The sequence below is a fragment of the Colias philodice genome, chromosome 21 (genome assembly GCF_061535455.1).
Source record: "Colias philodice isolate Cphi_HAF_F1 chromosome 21, ilColPhil1 Martin Lab GWU primary, whole genome shotgun sequence".
Classification (NCBI taxonomy): Eukaryota; Metazoa; Arthropoda; class Insecta; order Lepidoptera; family Pieridae; genus Colias; species Colias philodice.
Window position 1 is genome coordinate 8,756,824 of NC_143106.1, and position 27,160 is coordinate 8,783,983.

At 36.8% G+C, this 27,160-nt stretch overlaps 4 protein-coding genes and 1 pseudogene across 4 annotated transcripts; 4 read left to right on the plus strand and 1 right to left on the minus strand.

Annotated features, from left to right (window-relative positions):
• Window positions 1-301: 301 nt before the first annotated feature.
• On the plus strand, window positions 302-18,548 carry LOC149479101 (uncharacterized). The gene is made up of 14 exons (XM_089708829.1): window positions 302-643; window positions 712-896; window positions 1,071-1,217; window positions 1,897-2,093; window positions 2,620-2,768; window positions 3,354-3,428; window positions 4,735-4,862; window positions 5,525-5,637; window positions 5,997-6,202; window positions 7,015-7,248; window positions 8,565-8,833; window positions 9,425-9,569; window positions 10,569-10,723; window positions 17,371-18,548. Exons 1-14 carry the CDS (start codon window positions 596-598, stop codon window positions 17,534-17,536), a joined length of 2,217 nt encoding a protein of 738 aa, XP_089564955.1. The 5' UTR covers window positions 302-595; the 3' UTR covers window positions 17,537-18,548.
• Window positions 11,809-14,983, plus strand: LOC149479102 (uncharacterized). Its single transcript, XM_089709066.1, has one exon. It carries the CDS (start codon window positions 12,434-12,436, stop codon window positions 14,981-14,983), a length of 2,550 nt encoding a protein of 849 aa, XP_089565192.1. The 5' UTR covers window positions 11,809-12,433.
• LOC149479103 (uncharacterized) lies at window positions 14,946-17,128 on the plus strand. The gene has a single exon (XM_089708872.1). It carries the CDS (start codon window positions 15,927-15,929, stop codon window positions 16,881-16,883), a length of 957 nt encoding a protein of 318 aa, XP_089564998.1. The 5' UTR covers window positions 14,946-15,926; the 3' UTR covers window positions 16,884-17,128.
• Window positions 18,549-20,325: 1,777 nt separating the features above from the next.
• On the minus strand, window positions 20,326-23,907 carry LOC149479104 (GPN-loop GTPase 3). Its single transcript, XM_089708881.1, has 5 exons — window positions 23,607-23,907; window positions 23,170-23,366; window positions 22,672-22,886; window positions 21,346-21,451; window positions 20,326-20,613 (listed from the first exon to the last, which is right to left on the minus strand). Exons 1-5 carry the CDS (start codon window positions 23,649-23,651, stop codon window positions 20,346-20,348), a joined length of 831 nt encoding a protein of 276 aa, XP_089565007.1. The 5' UTR covers window positions 23,652-23,907; the 3' UTR covers window positions 20,326-20,345.
• Window positions 23,908-24,817: 910 nt separating this feature from the next.
• Window positions 24,818-26,713, plus strand: LOC149479105 (heat shock protein 68 pseudogene; annotated as a pseudogene).
• The last annotated feature ends 447 nt before the right edge of the window (window positions 26,714-27,160 follow it).

The following is a 27,160-nucleotide window of genomic DNA, read 5'->3' on the forward strand; positions in this document are numbered from 1 at the left end:
ACGGGGAGTATGTACACCACAGAGCAAGTAATAACACTTACAATGCAGTACACTGGCCAACACTCTACAGCTATATTTAGTCCTGAGCAAATACAGGCTCTATTTTTTCTTCCTAGGAATAATTAAATTTGAATTTGAATTTATGCACGCGCGAACTAAGTCGCGTTCACAGCTAGTAAAATATAAAACCACAGCACAAACACACTAGAAATCACCTAGAAATGTTTATAAATAAATTTGCGCTTTTCTTTGCTGGTTGACAAACATCAACTTCAGCCCGCAGCCCACAAGGCGACAACTGACATATTTTGACAAACTGTCAAATATGGAAGCCGCTAGCGTGTAGCCATCTTTTATTTACATAAAAATATTTAGATTTTAAATTGAATATTTACGTAATAAAAGCTTTCGCAGCTTGGGTTTTTGTGTGTTCGTATAAAAATAAATATTACTAACCATATTTTCTATTTAAAATGATTAAATAGACATTGGACACTATCGTTCAAAATCCACCACCAATTTTTCGTTACGTACGCGCGCTGCGTGCAAACAGTACAATTGAATTTAAAATATCTTTAACCAATACACATTAATAATGTCTAACGTGGGCTATGACTTGGATACATCTGGTGGGCTTATGCCGGTGAGTTTATATTTCCATACTCAAATAACAATCGGTAATCACAATCTAACAAACGCTTCCTCTTTTAGTTGATTCGAGCGCTAATAAAGCCGCCTGACGAAGAGGTGACCACTCAGAAGACTAAGAAACCTCAACATCCGTATTACAAGCGTCCTGGAAAGGGCCATAATCATGATTCTTGCGACGCGTGTGGGGAAGGAGGTGATCTTATATGCTGCGATCGTTGTCCAGCCAGTTTTCACCTCGGTTGCTAGTAAGCAGAACAATTTTATACTTTGTAGCTTGTTTGTTGTGTAAATTCCTTGTTACAGTGTGTTCACTTCCCCTGATATAGCTTGGCAATTTGTGTAACTGTGATAATAAAAAAGTAATCAAATTGAATTCTGCACAATGAATAATTTGGCTTTAACATAACCTTACATTCTAGTGATCCACCATTAGACGAGAATGATATACCCTCTGGGCTCTGGCTGTGCAAGCAGTGTACTGCTAGCGATGACAAGCCAGCAAGCACGAGGTCCAGTAGGGCACAGTCCCCTGTGGACGCTAAGAATGATAGTGAGAAGAAATCTAGGTAAATATATAAAATAATTTTTATAAGTGAATAAATAACACAGCTCCACATAGTTGATTAGAATTATATTTTTTGAATATTGTCTTAGGTTAAGGAGACAGATTGGTATGTTTTCTGCAGTTTCATGAAGTAAAGGGATCCGTTTCAATACAATACAAACAAAATACACTATGAAATAGTTTAATTTGGTTGTAATTTAGTTGTAAAAAGTTATCATTTTAATCACATTTTTAACAGATATGTGCTCATTCATGTGTTTTTTTATTATAATGAATTCAAAAAGCAAACTTAATGCTTAAAAAAGTAAAGCAAACTAAAAAGTGTGAAAGTCTTGTGCCTATGCAATATGATATAGTAAAACATAGTGATAATCTTGTTTTAAATAAACTTAATTAACAAAAAGTTGAACATCTTGAAGCCACTATCAACTTTGTTAGAAACTTTCTATTTACAAACACATTAATTGATATATTATAATGTACTAGCGGTCCGCCCCGGCTTCGCCCGTGGTACATATTTCGCAATAAAAGGTAGCCTATGTTCTTTCTCAGGGTCTAAAGATTATCTGTGCCAAATTTCATCAAAATCGGTCCAGTAGTTTATGCATGAAAACCATACATACAAACCTTTCCTCTTTATAATATTAGTATAGATTAATAACTTTTTTCATATTTAACAGACCACTCCGCAGTAACCGCAACTCTAAGAAGAGTAAAGATGAGAAAGAAGACACGGAAGAAGAGAAGAAGGAACAAGAAGAGAAGGAGCTGTCTCCAATGGAGATACTGGTTAAAGCGGCTAAAATCATGAATCCCAAGCAGTTTGATCTGCCGAGGGAAATGAAAGTGCCGTTTTTGTTCCCTGGTACTGATAAAGGTATGTTTATATTTTTAAGTAACTAGATTTTCGCCCGCGTTTTTAAAGAAAAACTTGCATAATTCCCATTCTTGTAGAATTTCGTGGAATAATATGTAGATTATTCTGCGTTTTCAGCTACCTACGTACCAAATTTCATTGTAATCGGTTCAGTAGTATTCATATGAAAGAGTAACAAACATCCATCCATCGTCACAAACTTTCGAATTTATAATATTGGTAGGATTAATGTAAGAAGAGAAAATTGTTGGAGTAGTTATATGTATTACTCATTGAAGAAATATAATTGTGTAGAATTTGTATCCCTATTGAGTTGATGTTTATCTTAACATTATATTTGTGTTAAAAGAGAAAATAAGGGAAATTAAAACAAGTTATTATTTAAGTTCGAATATTTTATTGACATACTACAATTATTATAGAAATAGTTTTATCCAACAAAATCTTCTTTAGTTGTTTACAAAGGACGTATTATGTGCTAAATTCACTCGATGCGCACATACTAATGAAAAGCAACCAATTCCAGAGGGCAGCAAGAATGGCAATGCTTCCTTAGTGACTGTAGACTCATGGGGCTGCGTCCCACTACCAGCGAAGACATGCTACGTTTGCCAGTATACATGCAAGCTGGCACCGCTGCTGCAGTGTGACTACTGCCCCGCTCTGTTCCACCTGGTGAGTGAGTTGAGTTTCCAGCAGGTTTGCAGAGAAAGCAGTTAAATATGAGTAGTAGTAGTCAGTCGTATTCTGCTAAGAATTCAAACTGAAACATTTATTCAATAAATTATGTTCAATTTTCTTTTGTAACGTGTTTTTAACTTATTACTATTGAACTACATATTTTAATGTATGGAAAATAGGAGTCCTGAAACACAGCGCAAGCTATATTGGGAGTCTGGGGTCTATATTTTGATGTTAGGAACCTTGTTCAATAAATTATTTTTATTTATTTTATAATTAGACTTCTTCTAGAAGCACTTTTGAATTGTCATAACATAGTTTAATTAGTTACCATCGATTTGGAAAGCAGTTTCAATGGAGGAGAACGGGCAGGAAACTCCGTAGTTGCTCTTTTAAAATCATGTCAATTATGTTATGAAGTTGTCATGGGGAGTTGTTACAAAGGTGTTGAAATAATCCAATATAATAGGCCTGACAATTTTTTTATTATAAGTAATAAAAATTAGGTATATTCTACTTCACATATTAATTTGATATCAACATTTCATATAGCATAAGTAAAAAATATATATTTTTCAGGATTGTTTAGATCCACCATTGACAGCATTGCCTACTGGACGTTGGATGTGTCCCAATCATGTGGAAAACTTTATTGTGAGTAACTTTGAATATTTCAATGGTAAAAGTTAAGGGGCTGACAAGACCAAATTGAAGTTATTTGAGCAGTTTTTTAAGAAAAGATATTTATTCTAGCCCATCAAAAAAAATATATGTTAATATTCATCATATTTCGAAGACCATGGACGGGCTCGGTACATAATTGGACTAAATCGGCAAAGATTGCAAAGATTGGTCTCAAAATCATCATTAAACGATTCTATGTGTTTATTTTTTTGACGTACGGGTCTGCAATTTAAAACACGAAGTCAACATGTTCATACCTGAACCTCTAACGAGTCACATTTCGCATATGACCCACACCCTTAAATCACATATTTTCTTATTATTTTCTTCTACGACCTGGCCCCGCCCAGTAACAGTGATATTGCGCTCTCGTTTGCGCACACTGTCCAATTGTATGGGAGTAAACGAGAGCGCAATCACTGTTAAATTTGGTCTTGTCAGCCCCATAACATGTTAGCATGTTCGGGTCTGACAGATGGTTTTGCAATTAATTATAGTGGAATAAACTAATAGATAAAGCTAATCGAACAGCACTATTAAATAGAGACAATCGGCTGCAATATATTTTGTATGTTACAGTAAAAAACCTTTCTGATTTTCTAGTTAAAATCACTTTTGACACACAGTCTTTTTTGACTTATTTTTGGAGCATGAACATTAATTATTCTACAAAGAATTAACATTACTTCACAACAACAACCGCGGTATTCGCCTTACATGCATACTAAACATTTTAACCAGGGATGTAACGATACCGATACCGATACTGATATATCGGCCGATATAATCGGCAAGCCGATATATCGGTATCGCCGATTATAAATTAACCGATATCGAAATCAAACAATTCAAAAAACCGCGCCCAATGAACGATGCGGGAGGTCGCCCGCGCGCGGGCACTTTGTTTTCTGAAAAAACTCTACCAATAGTAAACTTTGATTACTGATTACTTAAAGTTTGAGTGATTTTGTAAAATAATAATACTAAAATAAATGTTTTTATTGTTTTTGATTTGACATTTTTATTTAAAAGAATACGATTTACAGTTGAGTATCTGTTAAATGAATAGTGAATTATGCATAAAAGTTACCAAAACTTTTATGCATAATTCACTATTTATTTTTCTACCAAGCCATCGATATCGGTATCGGTATCGCCGATTTTTATTACAAATATCGGTATCGGTATCGTATCGGCAAAATCATGTATCGTTACATCACTAATTTTAAAAATAAATAGAGAATTTTTATTAATCAACACCCTGTATGTGGCGCAGGACTGGAAGCTGGTGCGGTCGATATCGGCGGTGGAGCGCGGCGCGCTGTGGGACCGGTTCGGCGCGCCGCTCGACCAGCACGCCGTCAAGGTGGACTTCATACGGCGCTCGCGCACGCACCGCCACCGGTACGTGTGCACGTGTTTTGTGGAACCCGGGAGCCCGTAAAGTCAAATTAAAAGAAGAAAGAAAATACATTTAATCACAAAAACAACATTTTAGCTAATACAACTGTATTAGTTGTAAGCTAAAATTTTGTATTTGTTTAAGAAGAATAAAAATTAAAAAAAAATATGTGGCACTCGAGGATTGCCGCGGTAAAGCTATTGCATGCTATGCTTCAAGCCACACCTCCGCGCCCGTCCCCGTGGGGAGCAATTTCTAGATTCGGTCCCCGCACTCAAGGCCCGCGTAGCCCAAGACCAAACGCGATGGCGGCGCACTGTGGACGCCCTCTGCCCCACATAGGGGCCATAGGACCTTAAGTCAAGTCAAGTCAATTAATAAATTTCCTCCTAGAAACTTTTGACTGAAAATATTAATTTAATCACAGACACTACCCAACAAAATCGAAATTCCCAAAATTTAATTTCAGAATATCATATCATAGAAATTTTATTTTTACCAACGCATTTCCATTTGGTATTTGTATATCTATAAATGTTATCTATTTTTTCATGTATCTGAAATAGTTTTGGAAGTGTACTTCTTTTTCGGCTCAAATATTTACAATCTCGAAAAAAAAATTTTTTTTTTATTTTTTTTTTTAATAATGCTTATAAAATTTCAGAGTACCACGCGGTATCCGCGGTCGAGTGGTAGTACCGCGCATGGTGAGGATGCACTACAGAAAACCACCACCATTGCTACCAGCGAGACGAGAACATGTTAGGTGCAGGAATGGTGAGAATTATTTATTTATTTTAAGTTCATTGCTCATAAGCTGCTTATCAAAGAAATTTCGAAGAAAAAGTCAAATGTAATACTTTGTTCAAGTGAAAAAAAAAGATTGTCAAATTTATTCACGACGACTTATGACATCACGTTAGTCTTATTATTTGCTCATGTAAAAGCAAGTATTTGACACTTAAAGTTTGGAAAAATGTTTTCTTCCTCTCTTTAAACCAGAGGAAAATTAAAATGTAATGAAAATCTATGAAATGGCTAGTTTTACATAGGCTGATACGTTTTAAATCGTATAGTTAATTTATGTTTTAAGGAATAACTTTATTTATAATTTTCATAATTATATCATTTTTCAGTGGCAAAAACGCGCAACCTTTCCGACTCAGACACGGACAACGAAGAAACACCAGAAATAGAGCGCACACACAAAATCTGCCTCAACACAGAGTGCCCCAAGTACACGGATAGCGGGGACTGCCCCATGGAAAAGCCAAAGCTAAAGGGAGTCAGCGAACAAGATGCGGAGGATGATCTAAAAGCTATAGGAGAAGCTGAAGATACGGTAAGTGATAATAAAGGGGCAATCTTCAGGGGCAAAGTTGTCTCAACAACAAGTGCCCCAAGTATATGGATAGTGGGGACTGCCCCATGGACAAGCCAAAGCTAAAGGGAGTCAGCGAACAGGATGCAGAGGATGATCTTAAAGCTATAGGCGAGGCTGAAGATACGGTAAGTGGCAATAAAGGGGCAATCTTATTGAAATATTTGGTCATAGTCATATATGCAAATTAATTTGTACAAAAAATGAATACAAAATAGAACACCATGTATAATAAATCTTTCACTAACTTGTAAAGGAGAAGTATGGCAACGTCGCAGTATCATGTTGAACAGCGCAGTGTTGATTGGAGTGAGGCCTATAGTTAATTGTCCATGTAAGATACGTGACGCATAACGTAAATGCATTCTTTTATATTTATTAGTTTATTATTTGTTAGAGCGTATACGCACTACGCGGGTAGCCGCATTGCGGGTAGCCGTCCGGCTGACCGCAAGCACAATTATGTACGTAATATTCATTTCTATGCGCACTGTGCGGTCTGCGGTAGCCGCATCGCAGTGCGCATAGAAATGAATATTACGTACATAATTGTGCTTGCGGTCAGCCGGACGGCTACCCGCAATGCGGCTACCCGCATAGTGCGTATACGCTCTTAGTCTTATTCGTCTGTCTATAATAGGCTTTATTTTTTTCAAGTCATTTTACTGTTTCTTTTCCTTTATTGGTGCGAAATAACCATGTTGTCTAAGTCTAATAAATATTTGTCACACTTTTACGAAAGTTTCTACAAATATTTCACCTTTCTATTACAGGAGATAAAATCCGACAAATCCACATCGGACTCGGACTCGGACATCGACACTTACTCCCTACGAGCCAAGCGTCGAGCCAGCACTGCCAGCCCCAGTGTGAAGGGCAAGCGGGAGGAGAAGCTGAGCCTGCGCGCGGGGGGGGAGGTGGACGAGCTGCTGGCGGTGGTCGAGCGGCAGCTGGACAAGCTCGACGAGCGGCTCGTGCGCGTGCTCGCCTGGCAGCGGCTGCAGGAGGTATAACGTGACAATACACGAATTGTTTTAAAGTTATTTAATAAATGAACTCATGTTTATGAATACTAGATAGGTAAATTGGAAATTCTTAAATAAAAAAAGACGGGTTGCACTCCGGGAGTGCCGGCAGAAGTGAAAACTTGATTATTAACGTTCAGCATGTTTGATATTTTGGAATGGTATCCGTCTTACGCATGGAATATAAGGGCTAAAAAAAAAAGTCCGTGTTACGCTTTTTCGATCAGGCCACGTGGTTGAGCACTTTTTCTGTAATATAGGGTATAAAATCTTAAACTCGCGTCAGGACACGTGACCTGATCGAAAAAGCGTAAAGGTAGCATTCGGATCTGGGCGGTCGCGACCCGGCAGCCGCTGCCCCGCAGCCGTGACCGTGGTCGCGCCGTACCGCTTCGTAGGGAATTGTATGCGATAGTGTCCGACGCAAGCGACCGAGCCGCGCGGCCGAGGGGCGTGGCCTGCTCGCGACTTTGGCAGCGCCGCCGAGCCGCTCCGGGAGCAGTACGGTCGCGCTGCTGGCGACGTTTACCGATGAAAACGACGAGTTTTTAGTTGAATTTATTGCTAAAAATCCACCACTTTACGATCCTTGACTCAAAACCTATAAGGATAATGTTATGATATAATGAATCGATTTTATTCCTCTTTGATGATAGTAAGACCAACATTATTTGGTCGTCCTCTTCTTCGTCCTCTATCAGTCTCTTCACGAGTTCTCGCTTTCGTATATTTGACTATTATTTTGACTGAGTGCTGTTTGACTACTGCGCGTGGCAGTCGCTGCCCGGGTCGCGGACGCTGTTATCCGTAAGCTTCTGGCAGCGCCGCACCGATCCGAATTGCTAAAAGCCCAGATCCGAATGCTACCAAGACGGATACCATTCCAAAATATCAAACATGCTCAACGTTAATAATCAAGTTTTCACTTCTGCCGGCACTCCCGGAGTGCAACCTGTCTTTTTTTTAAGTCAATCTAATAGTTTTTGAGTTGAATAATCGATCTAATCGAATTTTGCCCTAATGTAGCAGTAGTGTAGATAGTATAATCGTACTTTAATTTTAACTAATTATTATGCTACTTAGGGCCGATTTTTCAATGCTTGGATAAAACTTATTCGTCGAATAATGTATAAAACTACCATTTTAAAAACGTATTCTAATTGCCCGTATTTGACAGTTTACGTAACATTTTAATATTATCGAGTAATACTTTATTGGACGGATAAGTTTTATCCAAGCATTGAAAAATCGGCCCTTATTGTTCTATAAATTTTTTCACCAATGAAGTATATGTGCAGGTGGCGCTAGGCGAGCGTGTATCCGGTCGCTGGCAACACTCGCACCCCGCCCTCAGCGCGGGCTTCGCCCTCGGGGCGGGGAAACAACTCGCCCGTCTCGGGGTCCGACTCGCCCCTCGCCCCTCAGACCTGCTCGCAAGGGCTGATAGAGAACGTATAGCCAGACTCGTGTGGGGACCCGCCCCTACAGTGACTAAGGCTAAGCCTAAAGAGAATGAAGTGCAGGCCCCTGCGTGTGCTGCCATTACACGGTTGAGGAGTGTTGCTAGGTAAGATGAGTGTACCCCCCCTCTAATCTACTTGCAAGAACTGGGGACCCGCCCCTCCTCGGTTCTGCCTTAGTCACTACTAAGGCAGAACCGGTGCCCAAAGAGAATGAGGTTCAGGCCCCTGCGTGTGCGGCCCATGGGACGGCGCCCCGGCCCTCCCGACCTACTCATGTTGCAACAATTGTTATTCATACAAAAAGTCAATTCTAGCCAATAAGTACTGGCCGCTGCCGCGGCGCGTAAGCTCGGCACTTACAATGTTAGGTACAGATCGAAATACTTTCTATTTTTACTGTAAAAACTACCTACTTAAAATAATAAATCGTATAGTACGCGTGTTGTGGTTTAGTGGCGTTATGAACTATTTCACAAAGCACTGTAAGCTATTTTTTTCGCTCATTTAGCAATTTATATCTTTGAACATATCCATTAGTAGGTATGTATCAGAACCTAACCTTAAAATCGTGAAGAACAAGTAAAAAGATACAAACGAACTATATTGAATAATAGCATCCATAAATACTTTTAGAATGTCATGTACCATTTTATTCTATCCAATAATTTATTCCTTTACACCTATTTCAATTTTAGCAAAACGGGTGACGTCACACTGGGTGAAACAATTCCGATGCGACTCTCGTCTCTGACAATCGGCACGCACGGCGAGTGCGGGCTGCAGCTCGACCCGACTTGCCGACACGCGTCTGGCCGACACGCTATTATATTTAGAGATGAGGTAAGAAAATATAATCAATAAAAAAATTATAATTTTACTCATTATCTACTATTGGGTAATTTCTATTTTTTGTCACTCACTACAAAAATAATTGTAATAGTAAACATTTTTATATAACAACTAGCGGTCCGCCCCGGCTTCGCCCGTGGTACATGTTTACGTTTTCTCTACATAAGAACCATCCTCGTACTTCAAGGAATATAATAAAAAAAGAATCATCGAAATCGGTTCAGCCGTTCTCGAGTTATGCGCTTACCAACACATTTTGCGATTCATTTTTATATATAAGATTATTTTTTCTTTCGAAGAAATGTGCATTTACCGTTACGGTGCTTCTACACTAATAATGTGCGAGGATGTTTAGCGAGGAATGTGTTATATCCAATAGTACCGCTTCAAACTTTAAGCTAAATGAAGCGATATGATTGGTGCTTTACAAACACATTCCTCGTTACACATCCCCCGTCCGATTAGGGCCCTTCTGGCCTCCTCCACTCAAGCGACAGCCCAAGCCGAGGTTCGTGGTCCCCGTGGCAGGGGGACGCCCTTGTGCATGTCGCTACCAGGGTGAACCTTCAGTTCACCCCCGCGTCCGCGTTAAAATGTAGAAGCCCTTCTGGCTAACATTGAGAGACACCACACAAAAAAAAAAAAAAAGTTACACATCCTTGTATAGGTGGAAAAGCACCCTTAAGCTCTTGCTAAATGGTTCGGTATAATATACCAAATCTAACTTATGTATTGGAATCGTTATTTTTTGTGAAATAATGTTTTAAATTGCTATAGTAGGTCCTAATCAACAAAAAATATGTTCAGCTGTTTATTATGACGTGATAACGTTTTTAAAATCGTTTTAGTCGGGTGACATGTTCAGAAACTTGTGTCACACCAAAACCTCACGAGCGCGATCGCAAGTATAACGAGAGAGAGACGGACCGATCTCCCGTCTCATCTCGAGCGCTGCCACAAACAAACAATTTTTTATTTATTAAATACCAGGTGACTAACCACTTCGAGCTGATCAACTACTCGGAATGGGGTAGCTGTGTGAACGGGGTGATGTATGCCAGTGACCTATCACACTATGGTGATGAGCCGGAGGAGAAGAATGGTGAACTAGCCGGGCTCATTAAGAAGACCAAGCCAGCGTTCAAGTGAGTTGCATTTATTTTGTACTAGCTTACCGCCCGCGACTTCGCCCGCGCAGTCAAAGAAAAACCCGCATAGTTCCCGTTCCCGTAGGATTTCCGGTATTGCGTCATTTTCCCGGGATAAAAAGTAGCCTATGTCCTTTCTCGGGTATCAAAATATCTCCATACCAAATTTCATGCAAATTGGTTCAGTAGTTTAGGCGTGATTGAGTAACAGACAGACAGACAGAGTTACTTTCGCATTTATAATATTAGTATGGATTTAAAACGTGTGATCTGACTCACATTAGTGATAAGTCAGAGGTGATGAACGGTGATCTCATTAAGAAGACAAAGCCAGCGCTCAATTGAGTTGGTATTATGGTAATTTGTAGTGACATGGTTAGTAATTTAAGACTAGTGATCTATCACACTATGGTGTTAAGTCAGGTGAAGAACGGTGAACTAGCTGGGCTAATTAAGAAGACAAAGCTAGCGTTCAAGTGAGTTGCATTTATCATAGTTAAATAAAGTTAGTTATTAAAGATAAGTGGCATATCACACTATGGTGATGAGCCAGTGGTGAAGAACGGTGACGAAGAATAATAAATAGATAAGCACGAAATAGAAGCAATTTATATTTCACATATTCTATTTTGTATCTAATTTTTAAATATCAGTGACACTAATCAGATTCATTTTACTTATCTCTATTAGAGAATGATCACGTTTATACCTACTATCACGCATTACAGATTATCTATGACATTATTAAAATTTGCTAAATGGAAACGAATCTTCTATATATTATTGTCTACGCCTGTTAATTTATAATAGCAATCGCGCACGCACCGACATGGATTGTCATTTTTATTAATTTATCATTTATTGGCCGGGTAGAATGTATTTTTTTTACTCACAAAGAAACCTTTGTAACAAATGGGGCGTTGGTGTTGAAAATAAATCTTTATACAAGGAATATTGAGTTTCCCTAAAGAAATTCCAGTTCCCACCACTAAAGCGGGAACAATTTGGCGACCGTGACAGGACGAAAACGGATTTCACCGCAAAATACGAGTTAATTACAAAATATCTACACATGATAACCTGCTCGTCTGAACAACGATACAGCTAAAGTGTCGTGCCGGAGTGCAGCTCATAGTACCAAGTTAAGTGCAAATCCTTAATTCCAATAACACATTCCTATACCTAACCTTATAACATAAAATTCACGTTCATAATTATCCAAAAATTACCTATTATTTCGCTTCCATTTGTGTTAAACAATTTAAATTATAGTAATATTGGTTTATCAATACCTATTATCATATCTTCACGCCAGATTCCCTTGCGGGATTGGCATATAAATCGTAATTCATTTGTTCCAAATTAAATTCATTTTTTGTTTACAACAATCTCGAATATCTTAGCCCTTCTCGCTTTTAAACTCGACTTCGCTGAATAATTTCAGGAGCCGTCTTCTCAGGCAACTAAATATCGCTTGCACGATCTTCTGCGAAGCAGCTGCGTGTGAGCAGCAGCCCGGCTACCAGCGGCAGGTTCCACCAGGCGAGGAGCGTGAGATAAGCATTTTATTTCTTCCATAATTTTATCAAGCTTGTTGACGTGCATTTAAATAATTAATTAGTCGAAAAATAATTACATAATTTCAAAATAATTACATACAATTAAATTTTAATTTCATAACAATATTCAATTAAACTATTTTACAAAATGTCTACGGAACCTAATCCAAAGTTATTAAGAGATTTATATTCAAAAAGGTCTGCTATTAAGGGCCAAATTACAAAATTTAAAAATTATTTGGACAGAATTAGCGAGTCCATTTCAATGAATGAACTATTAATGGCTGAATTTAAATTGAAACTTGGCAAATTCGAAGCATTGTCAACAAAGTTTGATGTGTTGCAGACTGAGATTGAGGTTCTTAATTCTGAAAATATAGATTCTGAGATTGATGAAAGAGACGACATTGAGAACGATTTCGTCCAAGGTATTGCTTCTGCTAAAATAATGATTAAACAACATGATAATTTATTTAATGACAACGAAAATCGTAGAAAATCGATGGGCAATGAAGACTCTTTCCATCAAGACTCAAATGTTAAATTACCACGAATCGAAATCTCAAAGTTTGATGGTTCATACTTCCGTTGGCTAGAGTTCCGCGATACATTTTCAAATTTAGTTCATAAAAACAAAAATATTACTGAAATACATAAATTTCATTATTTAATTTCTTATCTTGAGGGCGATGCGGCACGGATTGTCTCTAATCTCGAAGTGTCAACAGCAAACTACCAGGCAGCCTGGACGCTACTTTGCGACAGATATAATAACAAAAGGCTTCTTGTTGATCATCACTTAGATTCTTTACTTAATATTCAATCTATAACTCGTGAGTCCGACAAGTCACTACGTTTTTTAGTCGATCATGTTACAAAAAATCTGCGCGCCTTGTCTAGCCTGGGTCAGCCTACTGACTATTGGGATGTACTTATAATATTTATTTTATCTTCTAAATTGGACAAGTGTACTCTTGTTAAGTGGGAAGAGTATCGAAATACTATTGATGACATTCCAACTTTGCAACAATTTCAACGATTTTTAATCAACCGTGCAGATGTGCTAGAATCTTTGAATCGTAATAAGGTTGGCACTAATAATGAATCCCAAAATAATTCTAAATCACAATTCACGTCACGTCCCTCACAACTAAATTCACAAAAACATAATAAATTTAATACAAATAGAAATACTAATTCATTTTCTACATCTAATCAAAATAAATTAAACGTTTATCTTTGCATAATTTGTAACGAAAATCACAGAATTTATGACTGTCCTACATTTAAGTCTAAAAACATTCAAGATAGGCTGTCGTATGTAAATAAATATAAATTATGTCGAAATTGCCTCAGACAAGGGCATCCTGTCAGTGACTGCCGCATGGGTTCATGTCGACAATGCCAGCAAAAACACAACACTCTTCTCCATGATTCTAATGATGACGTCACTGCCAACTTCAGCACAGATGAACAAGTTGAACCAAACGAATCTGTAGCAGCCTTTTCTAGACAAATGTCCAAACATGTTCTCCTATCTACAGCATTGATAGAAGTTTTTAACCCAATTAATAAGCAAGTAGAAAAGGTTCGTGCTCTCTTAGATTGTGGCAGCCAGTCTTCATTTGTCACTAAATCCCTGCAACGAAGAATGTCATTGAGAACTTGCCCATTGCAGGCAATGAATGTCATTGGCATTGGCAATAATTCTTCTAATACAGTGCACGAAAGCTGTCTTACTCAATTAAAATCTCTAAATAGCAACTACAGCGTTACTCTTTCATGTCTTGTTCTCAACGAATTGACGGGCCGCTTACCTAAGACCCCAGTTAATATTCAAGGTCTCAAAATACCTAATTCCTTAACTTTGGCCGACCCTGAGTTCTACAAGCCAGCTCCGATTGAAGTTTTAATTGGAGCAGATATCTTCTGGGACATTCTAGAAAGCGAACAGCTTTCTTTAGGTCCTAATAATCCAAAATTGCAAAATTCTAAATTCGGCTGGTTAATAGCTGGCCCAATCAACAATTCTCGTAGCAACGAAATTCATTGCAATCATGCCATAAATACAAACGCTACTTCTAACGAAATTCACAAAATGCTCACAAAATTCTGGGAGCTTGAAGAGCTACCCCAAAAAACTGTTCGAAGTCAAAATGACATAACATGCGAAAAACACTTTCTAAATACCACCACTCGCTTAGAAAGCGGCAGATTCTGTGTGAAGTTACCCCTAAAGGACTCACCTGACTGTCTCGGCGATTCATACTCTCAAGCTAAAAAACGATTCCTAAATCTTGAGAAAAGATTTAGACGAAATAAAGAACTAAAATCAAAATACATTGAATTCATTCGTGAATACGCTGATATGGGCCATCTATCTGAATCACCTACTCCTATTCCAAATCCATCATATTTTTTGTGTCATCATGCTGTCATAAAAGAAAATAGTGAATCTACCAAACTCCGAGTAGTGTTCGATGGCTCAGCCCCCACAACCTCAGGCTTCTCTGTCAATGACATCCTCATGGTAGGCCCAAATATTCAAGACTCTCTTTTCTCCATTTTAGTGAGAGCTCGGCACCACAAATTCATTTTGACCGGTGACATTGCCAAAATGTACCGTCAGGTCCAAGTTGAGAGTTCAGATCAAATTTGCAGCTCATATTATGGAGAGAAGATGAGTCTCAGCCTCTGAAAACTCTGCGACTGAGTACTGTCACTTACGGTACCGCAAGTGCCAGTTACTTGAGCACGAGATGTCTTTGGCAGGTTGGAGAGGAATGTGGGGTCGAAATGATCAAAAATATTATTCAGCACGACTTTTATGTCGATGATCTGATCACCGGCTGTGATGATTGAAGATCAACTTAAATACATTCAAAATTCAGTTTCAAACGCTCTAAATTCAGCTTGTTTTCCTCTACGAAAGTACAAAACTAATTCAAAAAACTTATTTCAAAATTTACACGAAAGTAATACAGAACATATTTTAACAATCAGTGAGTCGTTGAGCACTCTCGGACTTTGTTGGGATCCATCGAAGGATGCCTTCAATTTTCCAATCGAAATTCCACTTCATAGTGACAAAATCACAAAGAGACATATCCTCTCAAGTTCATTTCGAATCTTCGATCCTTTGGGTCTTTTGAGCCCGTGTATTATTCATCCAAAGATGTTGCTCCAAAAATTGTGGCTCAAGGGTGTTGAGTGGGATGAACCTGTGTCGCAGGATATCAAAAATGACTGGTTGGACAGTGTAGATAATCTAAAATTTCTTTCAAAATTCGATATTTCTCGCAGAGTTCTTTGTGATTCACCAAAAATCATCGAATTGCATTCGTTTAGCGATGCATCTCGATGCGCTTATGGGCTCAACTTAACAAAAAACACGAAGAAGACTTACCTGAAGTCAAGGTCCATACAGCCGTCGAATCTGAAATTAATTTTGATTTTAAAAAATATTCTAAATTTACAAAACTTCAAATAACTTTCACTTACATTCTACGATTTTACCCAACTCTAAAAACAAAATAAAAATAATAAACTTACCGGCATTTTATTAATTGAATAATTAAATTATTCTTTTCAAAAACTGCGTTACCTGCACTCGTCTTCGTGGTCAGACCTATAATCCAAAAATGGCTGACTTACCTTCAAATCGCGTCAACGTTGACTTTCCCTTCAAGTCTGTTGGAGTGGACTATGCGGGCCCTTTCTTCATTCTAAATCGTAAAGGACGCGGTGCTAGAGTAATTAAGTGCTACTTATGTTTGTTTGTGTGTCTGCGTTTCAAATGCATTCACTTAGAGGTCGTGTCTGATTTGACAAAAGATGCTTATATTATGACACTTCGCAGATTTGTGGCACGCCGTGGGAAGCCAACCGAAATGTTTTCCGACAACGGTAAAAATTTTGTAGCTGCCGCGAAAGAATTGAATAGTTTTCTAAAGGCTAATCAGGAACCTCTCTCTGAGTTTGCTGCTCAGGAGGGAATACAATTTTCTTTTATCCCCGCTTACGCTCCTCACTTTGGTGGAATATGGGAGGCCGGGGTTAAGTCCGCTAAATTTCATATAAAGCGAGTCATGGGCAATACTCATCTCACATTTGAGGAACTTTCGACATTGTTTGCTCAAGTGGAGGCCATTCTCAATAGCCGTCCTCTGTGTCCCATGTCATCTTCCCCCAATGACTTCCTTTCCTTGTCCCCAGGGCACTTCTTAATCGGAAGACCATTGAATGCACTGCCGGCTCCTTCGTTGGACAACGCTAAAGAGAGCTCCCTGGATAGATATGGCAGACTTGAACAAATTTGCCAACACTTCTGGAAGAGATGGCAGAAAGAGTATATCTCAGAAATGCAACTACGAACCAAATGGAAGGTTGACAAATCAAAAATAAACGTCGGAGACCTCGTACTGCTTCAAGAGGATAATTCTCCACCACTTTGTTGGCGCATGGGGCGTATCGTTCGATTATTCCATGGAACAGACGGCGTTTGTCGAGTTGCGGACGTCGAAACTACAAGAGGCTGCGTTCGAAGACCTTTGGTTCGACTGTGTCTTCTGCCCACTTCTGAAGACCTTCAAGCTTGAAAATCTACGCTTTTCACCGGGGGGAGGATTATGTCTACGCCTGTTAATTTATAATAGCAATCGCGCACGCACCGACATGGATTGTCATTTTTATTAATTTATCATTTATTGGCCGGGTAGAATGTATTTTTTTTACTCACAAAGAAACCTTTGTAACAAATGGGGCGTTGGTGTTGAAAATAAAATCTTTATACAAGGAATATTGAGTTTCCCTAAAGAAATTCCAGTTCCCACCACTAAAGCGGGAACAATTATAAAGGCGAAAGTTTGTAAGTATGGATGTATGGACGTTTGTTTCTCTTTCACGTAAAAACTACTGAACCGATTACAATGAAATTTAGCACACATATAGAGGGTAACTTGGATTAACACATAGGATAGGTTTTATCCCGGAAATCCCACGAGAACGGGAACTATGCGGGTTTTCCTTTTAAAACGCGGGCGAAGCCGCGGGCGGAAATCTAGTAAAACATATTATGCTTCACAGGTTAAACGGCGCCCTAACCGCGCCCTCGGGGCCTGCGGACTGTGCGTGTGGGACCGGCGCTCCGCCCTCCGCAGCTTGGGAGGGCTCCGCGCTAGTGCCCCACGGCGCCCTACTGCAGTTTGGCTGTTTGCGATACGTGTTTAGTATAACTGACCCACGTCGCTAGTGTTTGGCGCCCTAGTCTCAGTGGAGATTAAATTGTTATTTAAGAGTGCAAACAACTGCTTATATGCGGCGTTAGTGTGGTGTTAATGATTAAACATAATAAGTGTGAGGTGAAAATGGCGCCCTACTACAGTTTGTTAACGATACGTGTTTAGTATCAATGCATCGCATCGATATAATGGTAAAGGTAATGGCGCCCTAACCGCGCCCTGGGGCTGCTATCGAGTTTACTTGTGCAGTGTAGACTTAATAATTTAATAACTAATAAAAGCGTCGCTAATGTGTGTTGTAGAAATGGCGCCCTAACCGCGCCCTAGGGTCTGTCAAGCCAAATTGCGCATGAGATAGACTCGCTCTTGTGTAATTCTGGTAACTGGCGCCCTAATAACGCCCTAGTGCCTTTGGGCCTCAATGGAATCCTAATTGTGTGTGAAATTATTTTTGTGACTTATCTATAGACATTGCATGTATGACAAAAACTGTACTCCATTTCTATTTCTATTTTTGGAGATTGGTTATTTCTAGTTAGTTATTACTTATTATGTTAATATGTTATTTTAAATAGTTTTCGATAAAATTGTGAATGCACTTTGCACGTATAAATAATTGGTAAAGATTGAAATTTAGAAATGCAACAATAAAATGGATAGAGAGATATAGCGTATTTGCTAAAAATACATTGAAACAGAAAATAAGTTATTTGTTGCATAATTTAAACATTGTTCAACTCTGTGGTCTATGATTTATATAAATAGTTTAATTTTGGATTTTTAACCGACTTCAAATAAAAGGTACCTAAGTATTTAAGTAATAAAGATAATTTTTGATCTATGGTTATTCCCTTGCAAATAAGTTATACTAACAGCTTGACTAAGCGTAAAATATTCTATAAAAATATTTGAAATGAATACATGTATGAGTATAAAAGATATGCCTTAATTTTAAAATAAGTTTTTCATTTCCTATTTATAGATTTAATTATTATTATACTTTAGTTAGGAATTGCTATGAAATAAAATAAATTAAAAATAATCTCTGGTTTTCATTTATATTCAAATTAAAATATATAATTTGGTATATCTGTTTCATTAAAATATGTACCTACAGGTATGATGTTAATCGCTCTGGAAAGGCTACATGATGATTTGAGTCGTATATCGGTTTGGTCAGAATCTAATTGTCTTTCTCTCAATTCTAGCAAAACCAAATATATGATCATAGGCTCAACTCATCAAATCAATTCAATATTGGCTCAACAACCTACCATATTTTTAAACGGAGAACCAATAGAAAGAGTGACTGAAGCGCGTAATCTTGGTGTAGTGTTTGACGAAGGCTTGCGATTTCACAAGCACATCTTAAATATTTCAAAAAACTGTTTTTACCGACTGAAACTGCTTTATCGGATTAGACAGTCCTTGAGTGTTAATGCCAGGAAATTACTTTGTGAGTCGCTTATCTTGTCGAAGTTTAATTACGCGGATGTGGTTGTAGGTCCTAGGTTGCTGGCATCAACGAAAAAAATAGTGCAACGGGTGCAAAATGCGTGTGCCCGTTATTGCTACAATATTCCCTATCGTGATCATGTTACACCATACTTGATCAAACACAACTCGCTTAAAATAGAATATCGTACCCACTTACACATGGCTACGCTCCTATTTAATGTTATAAAATATAGAGTACCTGTATATTTGTACAATAAATTGAAATGGTTGGCGGAAAATAATACAACCTACCAGACTAGACACGCATGTTCTTTGTTGGAAATTCCCCTGCATAGAACATCTACTTTTAGAGGCAGTTTTAGGTATCGAGCCTCAAAATGTTGGAACGACTTGCCGCCGCCTATTCGTTCACAACAAAGCTTATCTTCTTTTAAAAAAAAATTAAAGTCATATCTTCTCGATTATCAAAAACGTCAACAAGAAAAAATTTAGCATCCCCAATAATGTTTCTATTTGTTTATTCTAAGTGTTTATTTATTATTTAAGTCTAAGATATAAGTATTTATCCAATAATCTCGTCACTACTCTAAGCTAATGTGTAATTATGTATTATTTATTTCCTAAGTATAAGTATATATTATAATTTATAATATTAAAATTAATTATTGTATTTTTTAGTATATATCATAATATTAAAATAGATATATATATATATTATTATTTTTTATTTTTTAATAACTTTATGCAGTTTTGAGCAAAAATACATCCACTGTCAACAGGGCATTCTAAGGCAACCACTGAAAATCAGTGTATTGCACTGAGTGGCAGGCCTTTTGTGGCATGCATAGATTTAAGTTAGATTTAAGTTTCTTTGTTTTATTTTATTTGTATTTTTTTTTATGTATCCACAATAAACATATTTCATTTCATTTCATTCATTTCAATTACTGAAAATTTCGCAAGCCGTGGACAAAAAGAGGTAAGTATACATTTTTAAAGAACAATATAATTCATGGCGAATAATGCGTGTTTCCAATCTTGAATAGGGGTCGAATTTTTTATATTCTTTAAAATTTATATTTATAAAGCACTAGCGGTCTGCCCCGCCTTCGCCCGTGGTACATATTTCGCAATAAAAGGTAGCCTATGTTCTTTCTCAGGGTCTAAAGACTGTCTGTGCCAAATTTCATCAAAATCGTTTGAAAGGTTTAAGCGGGAAAGCGTAACAGACAGACAGACAGAGTTACTTTCGCATTTATAATATTAAGTAGGGATTTGAATGTCATGTAGTTACAACAAATATCAAAGTAGTAGGTAATGTTCTATTGAAATAAAAAAACAGTTTCAAATCAACACTTTATTTCACGATTCGTCTTCCTCAGGGTCTGGTTCGTCAAAATCTCGTATTTTAACATCAGCATCATCACCATATTGTATTATATTATCTATGGTTATTAATATATTATCTATGCTTTCTTCATCCTTTATAATTAGCGGGTAAAAGCGAACTAGACCAAAGTTTTCAATAACTTCGCCGATTGCTTCTGTGAGTTTTGCGTATTTCTCGTGCCATCGAGAATTGACGTTCCTCATGTCTGCTAGTATTATATGGGGGTCGGGGTCTAAGTAACTGGAAAAAAATAATAATTTTCATATTATTTAATGTTAAACTTACCTACTAGCTACTAGTACTCTTTGTGATACAGTTTAAAGAATAAAACAGAAAGCCATGAACTATTTTTGAATTATATTTCCTTAAAATCAGGTCTGAATTGATAGAATTGGAATTTTTTGCTCAGAATATAACAATACTCCCTTTTTACAATAATGAATACTGATATACCAACATTCTTAACCTTACAGGTAAAAATATCTTTCCAACATCCCTAAAATTATTTTAAATAAATAATATGTTATACAGGATGTCCCACTGTTGGTATACTAAGCTCAAAGGAGGTTATAGTTTTGCATACGCTGAGTACGTAAAAAATACTTATAAAATTCCAGACGCATTTTTTTTTCAAATAGATGAATTCTTAAAACTCTATGTAAACACCCATAACAGGCAACCGGCCCAACTTTACCACCAGCACGTGACCTATCGTTTAAGATTATGTTTTCATAGACTTTTGCCCACATTAGAGAAGCGGATATGCCGGCTGCGCGAAGCTAGAGATGAAAACATGGATTTTCAGGAAAAAATTAGCAAAAATTTTTTGACGTAATTTTGTTGTTTAAGTATTTTTTACGTGATCAGTGTATGCAAAACTACAAGTCCTTTCGCGCTTAGTATACCAATAGTGGGACACCCTGTATAATAAACAATAAATAATTGTAAAAACTAAAAAGATAATGTACTTACTTATCAAGTTGTCTCCTTGCTGATTTACTCAGTAGATCCATCTTTGTTAAAATATTAACATGCGGCAGTTCTAAGTTCACCATCACACTGAGAGCAGCCATTGTTCCTGCAAAATGATAAAATAAAAATATATATTATTATTTCTAAATTACTATTATGTTTTAGGAGTTTATTAGAACTTATTTTTTTAAATACCTATTCTATCACTAGCTGTGCCGCGCGGTTTCACCCGCGTGGCTCTGCTCCTATTCGTCTTAGCTTAATAATATATAGCCTATAGCCTTCCTCGATAAATGGGCTATCTATCTCAGTAATAGAGTACAGCGATCAGTAAATTTAGCAACAGACCACTTCGTCACACTTTTAAATAATTCGTCACAAATTTAAATAATTTAAATAACTCGGGGCATTTTTATACAATAAAATCAATAAGTCTATCTCAATATACTCTCTTAGTACATCAAGGTGCAAGACGTCGGTATGTAAATGGCTCAAAAAATTAGACTATCAAACATCAGAAAATTTTATTCATTCAATTCGGTAAATAGAGAAACTGAAACGTACATACAACATCGCAAAAACTCATCCACACCTACCGTCAATCACTCACTCACACACACATACACATACACGCGAGCACATACGCACACTCACTCACACACTCACACACGCATACATAAACACACACATTATACACATAGTATATCAATTCACTTTAACCTTTCACCTCATCTATAATAATTTATAATATGTCCATTGGTAATTTTTTCTATTTTAATTTCATTTAACTTTAGTTACGATTAATTCTTTCTCATTTCATGCTCACGCTCTTTGTTTATCTTATAGATGTGATTGTTAATGCTTTGGGGGCCTGGTGACCCGTAACACAAGTATTTTATACTTATCGCGGGCACCAGTCTCTCACAAATGTTAGTGTTAAGATATTATATAGATTAACAATGTATATATATTGTGCATTTGTGATGAGAAAAATAAATAAATTTAATTTAATTTAATTTAAAATCTAACACCGAAATAATTTTTTAAATCGGACCAGTAGTTCCCGAGATTAGCAAGTTCAAGCAAACTCTTCAGCTTTATAATATTAGTATAGATATATAATGGAATAAACTATATTTTACTCTGTAATAAACACTCATATTATGTTTATTTAGAAATTTGGTTCAATTTGCAGAATGTTACATGGAATAATTCAAATGTACATTTTCTTGGGCAACATACATAGTTCTGATAATATGATTATTTGAAAAATATAGCTTTTAATATATTATATATAAAACCTTTCACAATAAAATTAAAACATACCTGACAAAAACTTAGCCCCATCGAGCATAAACTGAGAATCGATCATGAACACAACGCATATCCTAAAGTTCCACTTTTCTAGCTGATCCACGAGCCTCTTGATAACAGGTAAGTGTGTGTATAACTCAATTTGTCCCGGACAATCAAATAATATGTAATCATCATCCACATCACCTAGTTGTTCTTCTAACCAGTCACAGTTTTCTAATAATGTTCTGGAAGTAAATAAAATTTATTAAGATGTGTCTACTTGGGTTTTCTGTCATAAAAAGTAGAATCTGATTCATAGAACCGACCAATGTACAAATAATATTTGTCTTAAATCAGTTTGTTCATCTTAAATATTAATTTATAAATTAAATGGTAAATGTGGTAGTTCTCGAGATTAGCGCGTTCAAACAAACAAACAAACAACCTCTTCAGCTGTATAATATTAGCATAGATTAAACTAATCACTTAAAACTATAGAATATACAGTCTAGGGGTCTAGCTACATACTCCATACAAAACACAAGTCCCCCATTCGGCCCAAACTGCAGTTCCTCGTCTTCCATAGCATCATCTAGGTGTATTAACTCCCTGATATCCACTAGAGGCTGATAGTCAAAGTGTTCCGCTGCAGGGTCCAGATTCACTACCTCTATGAGCCTTTTGGAGTCGGTAGCGTGTTTCACCATTGTGGAACAGTAGGTGGACTGTGGAAAACGTATTTATGGTAAAATTCTCAGAGATAGGCATTTTAGTTTTAGTTTTACTGAAGAACATTTGGTTTCATTTATATAGACATGCTAGTCTATATTAATAACTCTTATGTACTGTGGAGTTTTTATTAATTATCCTCAGAGATAAAATAGGAATTAACATCAATTAAGAACCTATTTTTTAGTACGTATTACGTTGGTAAACGATAGAACGATTATTTGATTTTAACTTACTTTTCCACTGCCTGCAGGCCCAACAACCAACTGCGCGTAACGCATTTTTATTAAAATTATTGAATAAACGAGGTTATATTTATTTCATGTAAAAAATGAGTAAAAACTACAAATTCGCCATACGTAACTTTCAAATTATTAAAATCAACATTGATTATTCTATTCCTCAAAGGGTTAATATTTCTTCTTAGAATAAATATATGTATATGCAATCACACTTTATTTTATTACATGCGCCGCTATTTTGTTTGCACCCAAATTCCAAAACATGTTTTACAATTTGCAAATCTCTTGCAATATCTCTTGCAGTGTTAGCAACCTGAAGTGAGCTGATTATCGTACCAGGGGCGTAAAATTATCGTACATTAGGCGTTTTTGGTTCGAAATTATCGTACTTTTTAGAATAAAGTTAATTATAAATAAATAAATCATATAAATTGTAATATTGATAAGTATGCAAGTTCTCTATAGTTAATCTTTGTTTAACTACCGCTGTCAAATCAACGGGACACTGAAACCCAAACGTTATAAGTGCCATAATATTCATTTTACTCTTTGGTTTTACGCGTGGTACAGACTACAGACCTGAACCAATTCCATTTCCACTTTATGTTCAATAAACGCGCCAAGTTTAAAATTCAATCTGACAAAATTTCACTGTTCCCATGAAAGTTCGATATGAAACACGTCAAAATGTCATATTTGTATGGGTGAAATAATATAAATTCTCGAATTTTGCCTGATAGAAATTATCGTAAAATCAGCGTACGATAATAACATGCTATCGTACATCGTACGTAGGCACCAAATTATCGTGTTTGTACGATAATTATCGTACGGTTGGGAACGCTGATCTCTTGCCATTGTGACTTTGACAATTGTGAATTGACATTTGAATAAAGAAGGAAGCGTTCCTAAATTATTACAAAAGTAGTTATTTGATTGATTTCATGATTCGAGATTTAAATAACGCGATGCATTACATTGTTTATAAGAAATATTAAATTTTACCAAATTCTACCATCAATGCTTTTAATTCTGTAAACTTGATCAATGATCATGTAAAATATGGGTTTTAAAATTTAAATTGTTTATAAAAGTCCTGGCTTGAAGTAAAAAAAGTTGAAAAATAAAAAAATAAGACATAAAATATCAAACATTTTCGTGTGCAAAAGTTATCAAAAGCGTTGGGAGCAAAAATATAAAAAAATATGCCAGCAATTGGAATCGATTTGGGAACAACATATTCATGCGTTGGTGTGTGGCAGCATGGTAACGTTGATATTATAGCTAACGATCAAGGAAATAGAACGACACCTTCATACGTAGCTTTTACTGATACTGAACGTCTCGTAGGCGATGCCGCTAAAAACCAAGTAGCGCTTAATCCAAGTAATACTATATTTGATGCAAAACGCCTTATCGGTCGTAAATATGATGATCCAAAAATTCAACAAGATATAAAACATTGGCCATTTAAAGTGGTTAATGACGCAGGAAAACCTAAAATTCAGGTGAACTACAAAGGTAAAACCAAAAAATTTGCACCAGAAGAGATTAGCAGCATGGTCTTAGCGAAAATGAAAGAGATCGCTGAGGCTTATATGGGAACATCAGTCAAAAATGCTGTTATTACGGTCCCTGCTTATTTCAACGACTCTCAAAGACAAGCTACTAAAGATGCAGGAGCTATAGCCGGTCTTAATGTTCTTCGTATTATAAACGAACCCACGGCTGCAGCTTTAGCGTATGGTTTAGATAAGAATTTAAAAGGGGAGAGAAACGTTTTGATCTTCGATTTAGGTGGTGGTACATTTGATGTGTCTATACTTACCATCGATGAAGGATCTCTCTTCGAAGTTAAAGCTACGGCTGGTGACACACATCTTGGCGGAGAAGATTTTGACAACAGGCTAGTCACTTTTTTGGCGTACGAATTTAAGAGGAAACATAAGAAAGATCTGCATTTAAATCCTAAGTCTCTACGACGTCTGAGAACTGCTGCTGAGCGAGCTAAGCGTACACTTTCATCAAGCACTGAAGCCAGTATAGAAATAGATGCCTTATACGAAGGTATAGATTTCTTTTCTAAAATATCAAGAGCTCGTTTCGAAGAGCTCAATGCAGACTTATTTCGCATTACATTAGATCCAGTTGAAAAAGCTCTCAATGACGCAAAATTGGATAAAAATTCTATACATGACATCGTTATGGTTGGAGGCTCTACACGTATACCCAAAATTCAAAGCCTTCTTCAAAATTTCTTCAATGGCAAGAAACTTAATATGTCTATAAATCCGGACGAAGCTGTAGCTTATGGAGCAGCCGTACAAGCTGCAATTCTGGGTGGAGAAAAACATTCTAAAATAAACGATGTATTGCTTGTTGATATTACACCCCTATCAATGGGAATTGAAACGGCTGGAGGTGTGATGACAAAAATAGTAGAGCGCAATGCTAAAATACCTTGCAAACATTCGCAAATATTTACAACCTACTCTGATAACCAGCCAGCTGTTACTATTCAAGTTTATGAAGGTGAAAGAGCTCTTACTAAAGACAACAATTTGCTAGGTACTTTTGATTTAACTGGTATTCCGCCAGCACCTAGAGGCGTTCCACAAATTGATGTAGCGTTTGATATAGATGCGAATGGAATCCTCAATGTTACCGCTACAGAAAATAGTACTGGTAAAAGCAAGAACATTGTTATCAAGAACGATAAAGGAAGATTGTCGCAAGCGGAGATTGATCGCATGTTAGCTGATGCTGAGAGATATAAAGAAGACGATGATCGTCAACGCGAGAGAGTCGCTACTCGTCATAAGTTGGAAGGATATTTATTTGGAGTTAAACAAGCTTTGGATGAAGCTGGTGGGAAATTAGGGGACACTGAATGTGCGAAGGCTCGTAGAGTTTGTGACGACGCGCTAAAGTGGCTAGATAGTAATTCTTTGGCTGAGAAAGATGAATATGAAGATAAACTCAAAGAAGTGACTACAGCGTGTGCCCCTTTGATGAAGAAACTTCATGGTGCTGGAGCCAAAAATCGTAAATCCAAGGACAGTGACGGCCCTGTTATTGAAGAAGTGGATTGATTTTGTATATTTTTTTTACTGTCATTGTAAAATGTGGATTGTAATAAATAAATTGTGCAAGTGATGCTCGAAGTTTTATTTATTCCCTTTTGAGTTAATTTTGTATGTAAGTAGGTACGAAGCTTTCACAAAATAAAGATTTTGATCTAAGTTGTATGTACTAAGTAGGTATACTAAAATATGGCAGACATGTAGTGGTGGACAAATAAAACACACTATTTATTTCGAGTAAACTTTATTAAAAGAAAAAAAAAACACTGTTCCAAAACATTACACTTAGTAGTGGCTGTTGGTATTTGACAAATCTACGTCTCTCTAGATTCTAGATTGCAGTTTCTCATCTGTAGGTACTGGATCTTGATTAAAAGCATCTTTTAATTTTTGCTATACTTAGTTAGGTATATCAAACTTTTTTATTTCATCTTCTTCTTAACATTCTTTTTATTATAATATGTT

Bases quoted from the DNA above. Each gene is read 5' to 3' on its own strand.
- LOC149479101 (XM_089708829.1), top strand. From the start codon at position 596: ATGTCTAACGTGGGCTATGACTTGGATACATCTGGTGGGCTTATGCCG. The intron at 897-1,070 runs GTAAGCAGAACA...CTTACATTCTAG, and splicing joins AGTTTTCACCTCGGTTGCTA to TGATCCACCATTAGACGAGA. The intron at 9,570-10,568 runs GTAAGAAAATAT...ATTAAATACCAG, and splicing joins CTATTATATTTAGAGATGAG to GTGACTAACCACTTCGAGCT.
- LOC149479102 (XM_089709066.1), top strand. From the start codon at position 12,434: ATGTCTACGGAACCTAATCCAAAGTTATTAAGAGATTTATATTCAAAA.
- LOC149479104 (XM_089708881.1), bottom strand. From the start codon at position 23,651: ATGCGTTACGCGCAGTTGGTTGTTGGGCCTGCAGGCAGTGGAAAA. The intron at 22,887-23,169 runs GTATGTAGCTAG...ATTTACTTCCAG, and splicing joins GGACTTGTGTTTTGTATGGA to AACATTATTAGAAAACTGTG. The intron at 21,452-22,671 runs GTATGTTTTAAT...ATCATTTTGCAG, and splicing joins TGGGGCTAAGTTTTTGTCAG to GAACAATGGCTGCTCTCAGT.
- LOC149479103 (XM_089708872.1), top strand. From the start codon at position 15,927: ATGGCTGACTTACCTTCAAATCGCGTCAACGTTGACTTTCCCTTCAAG.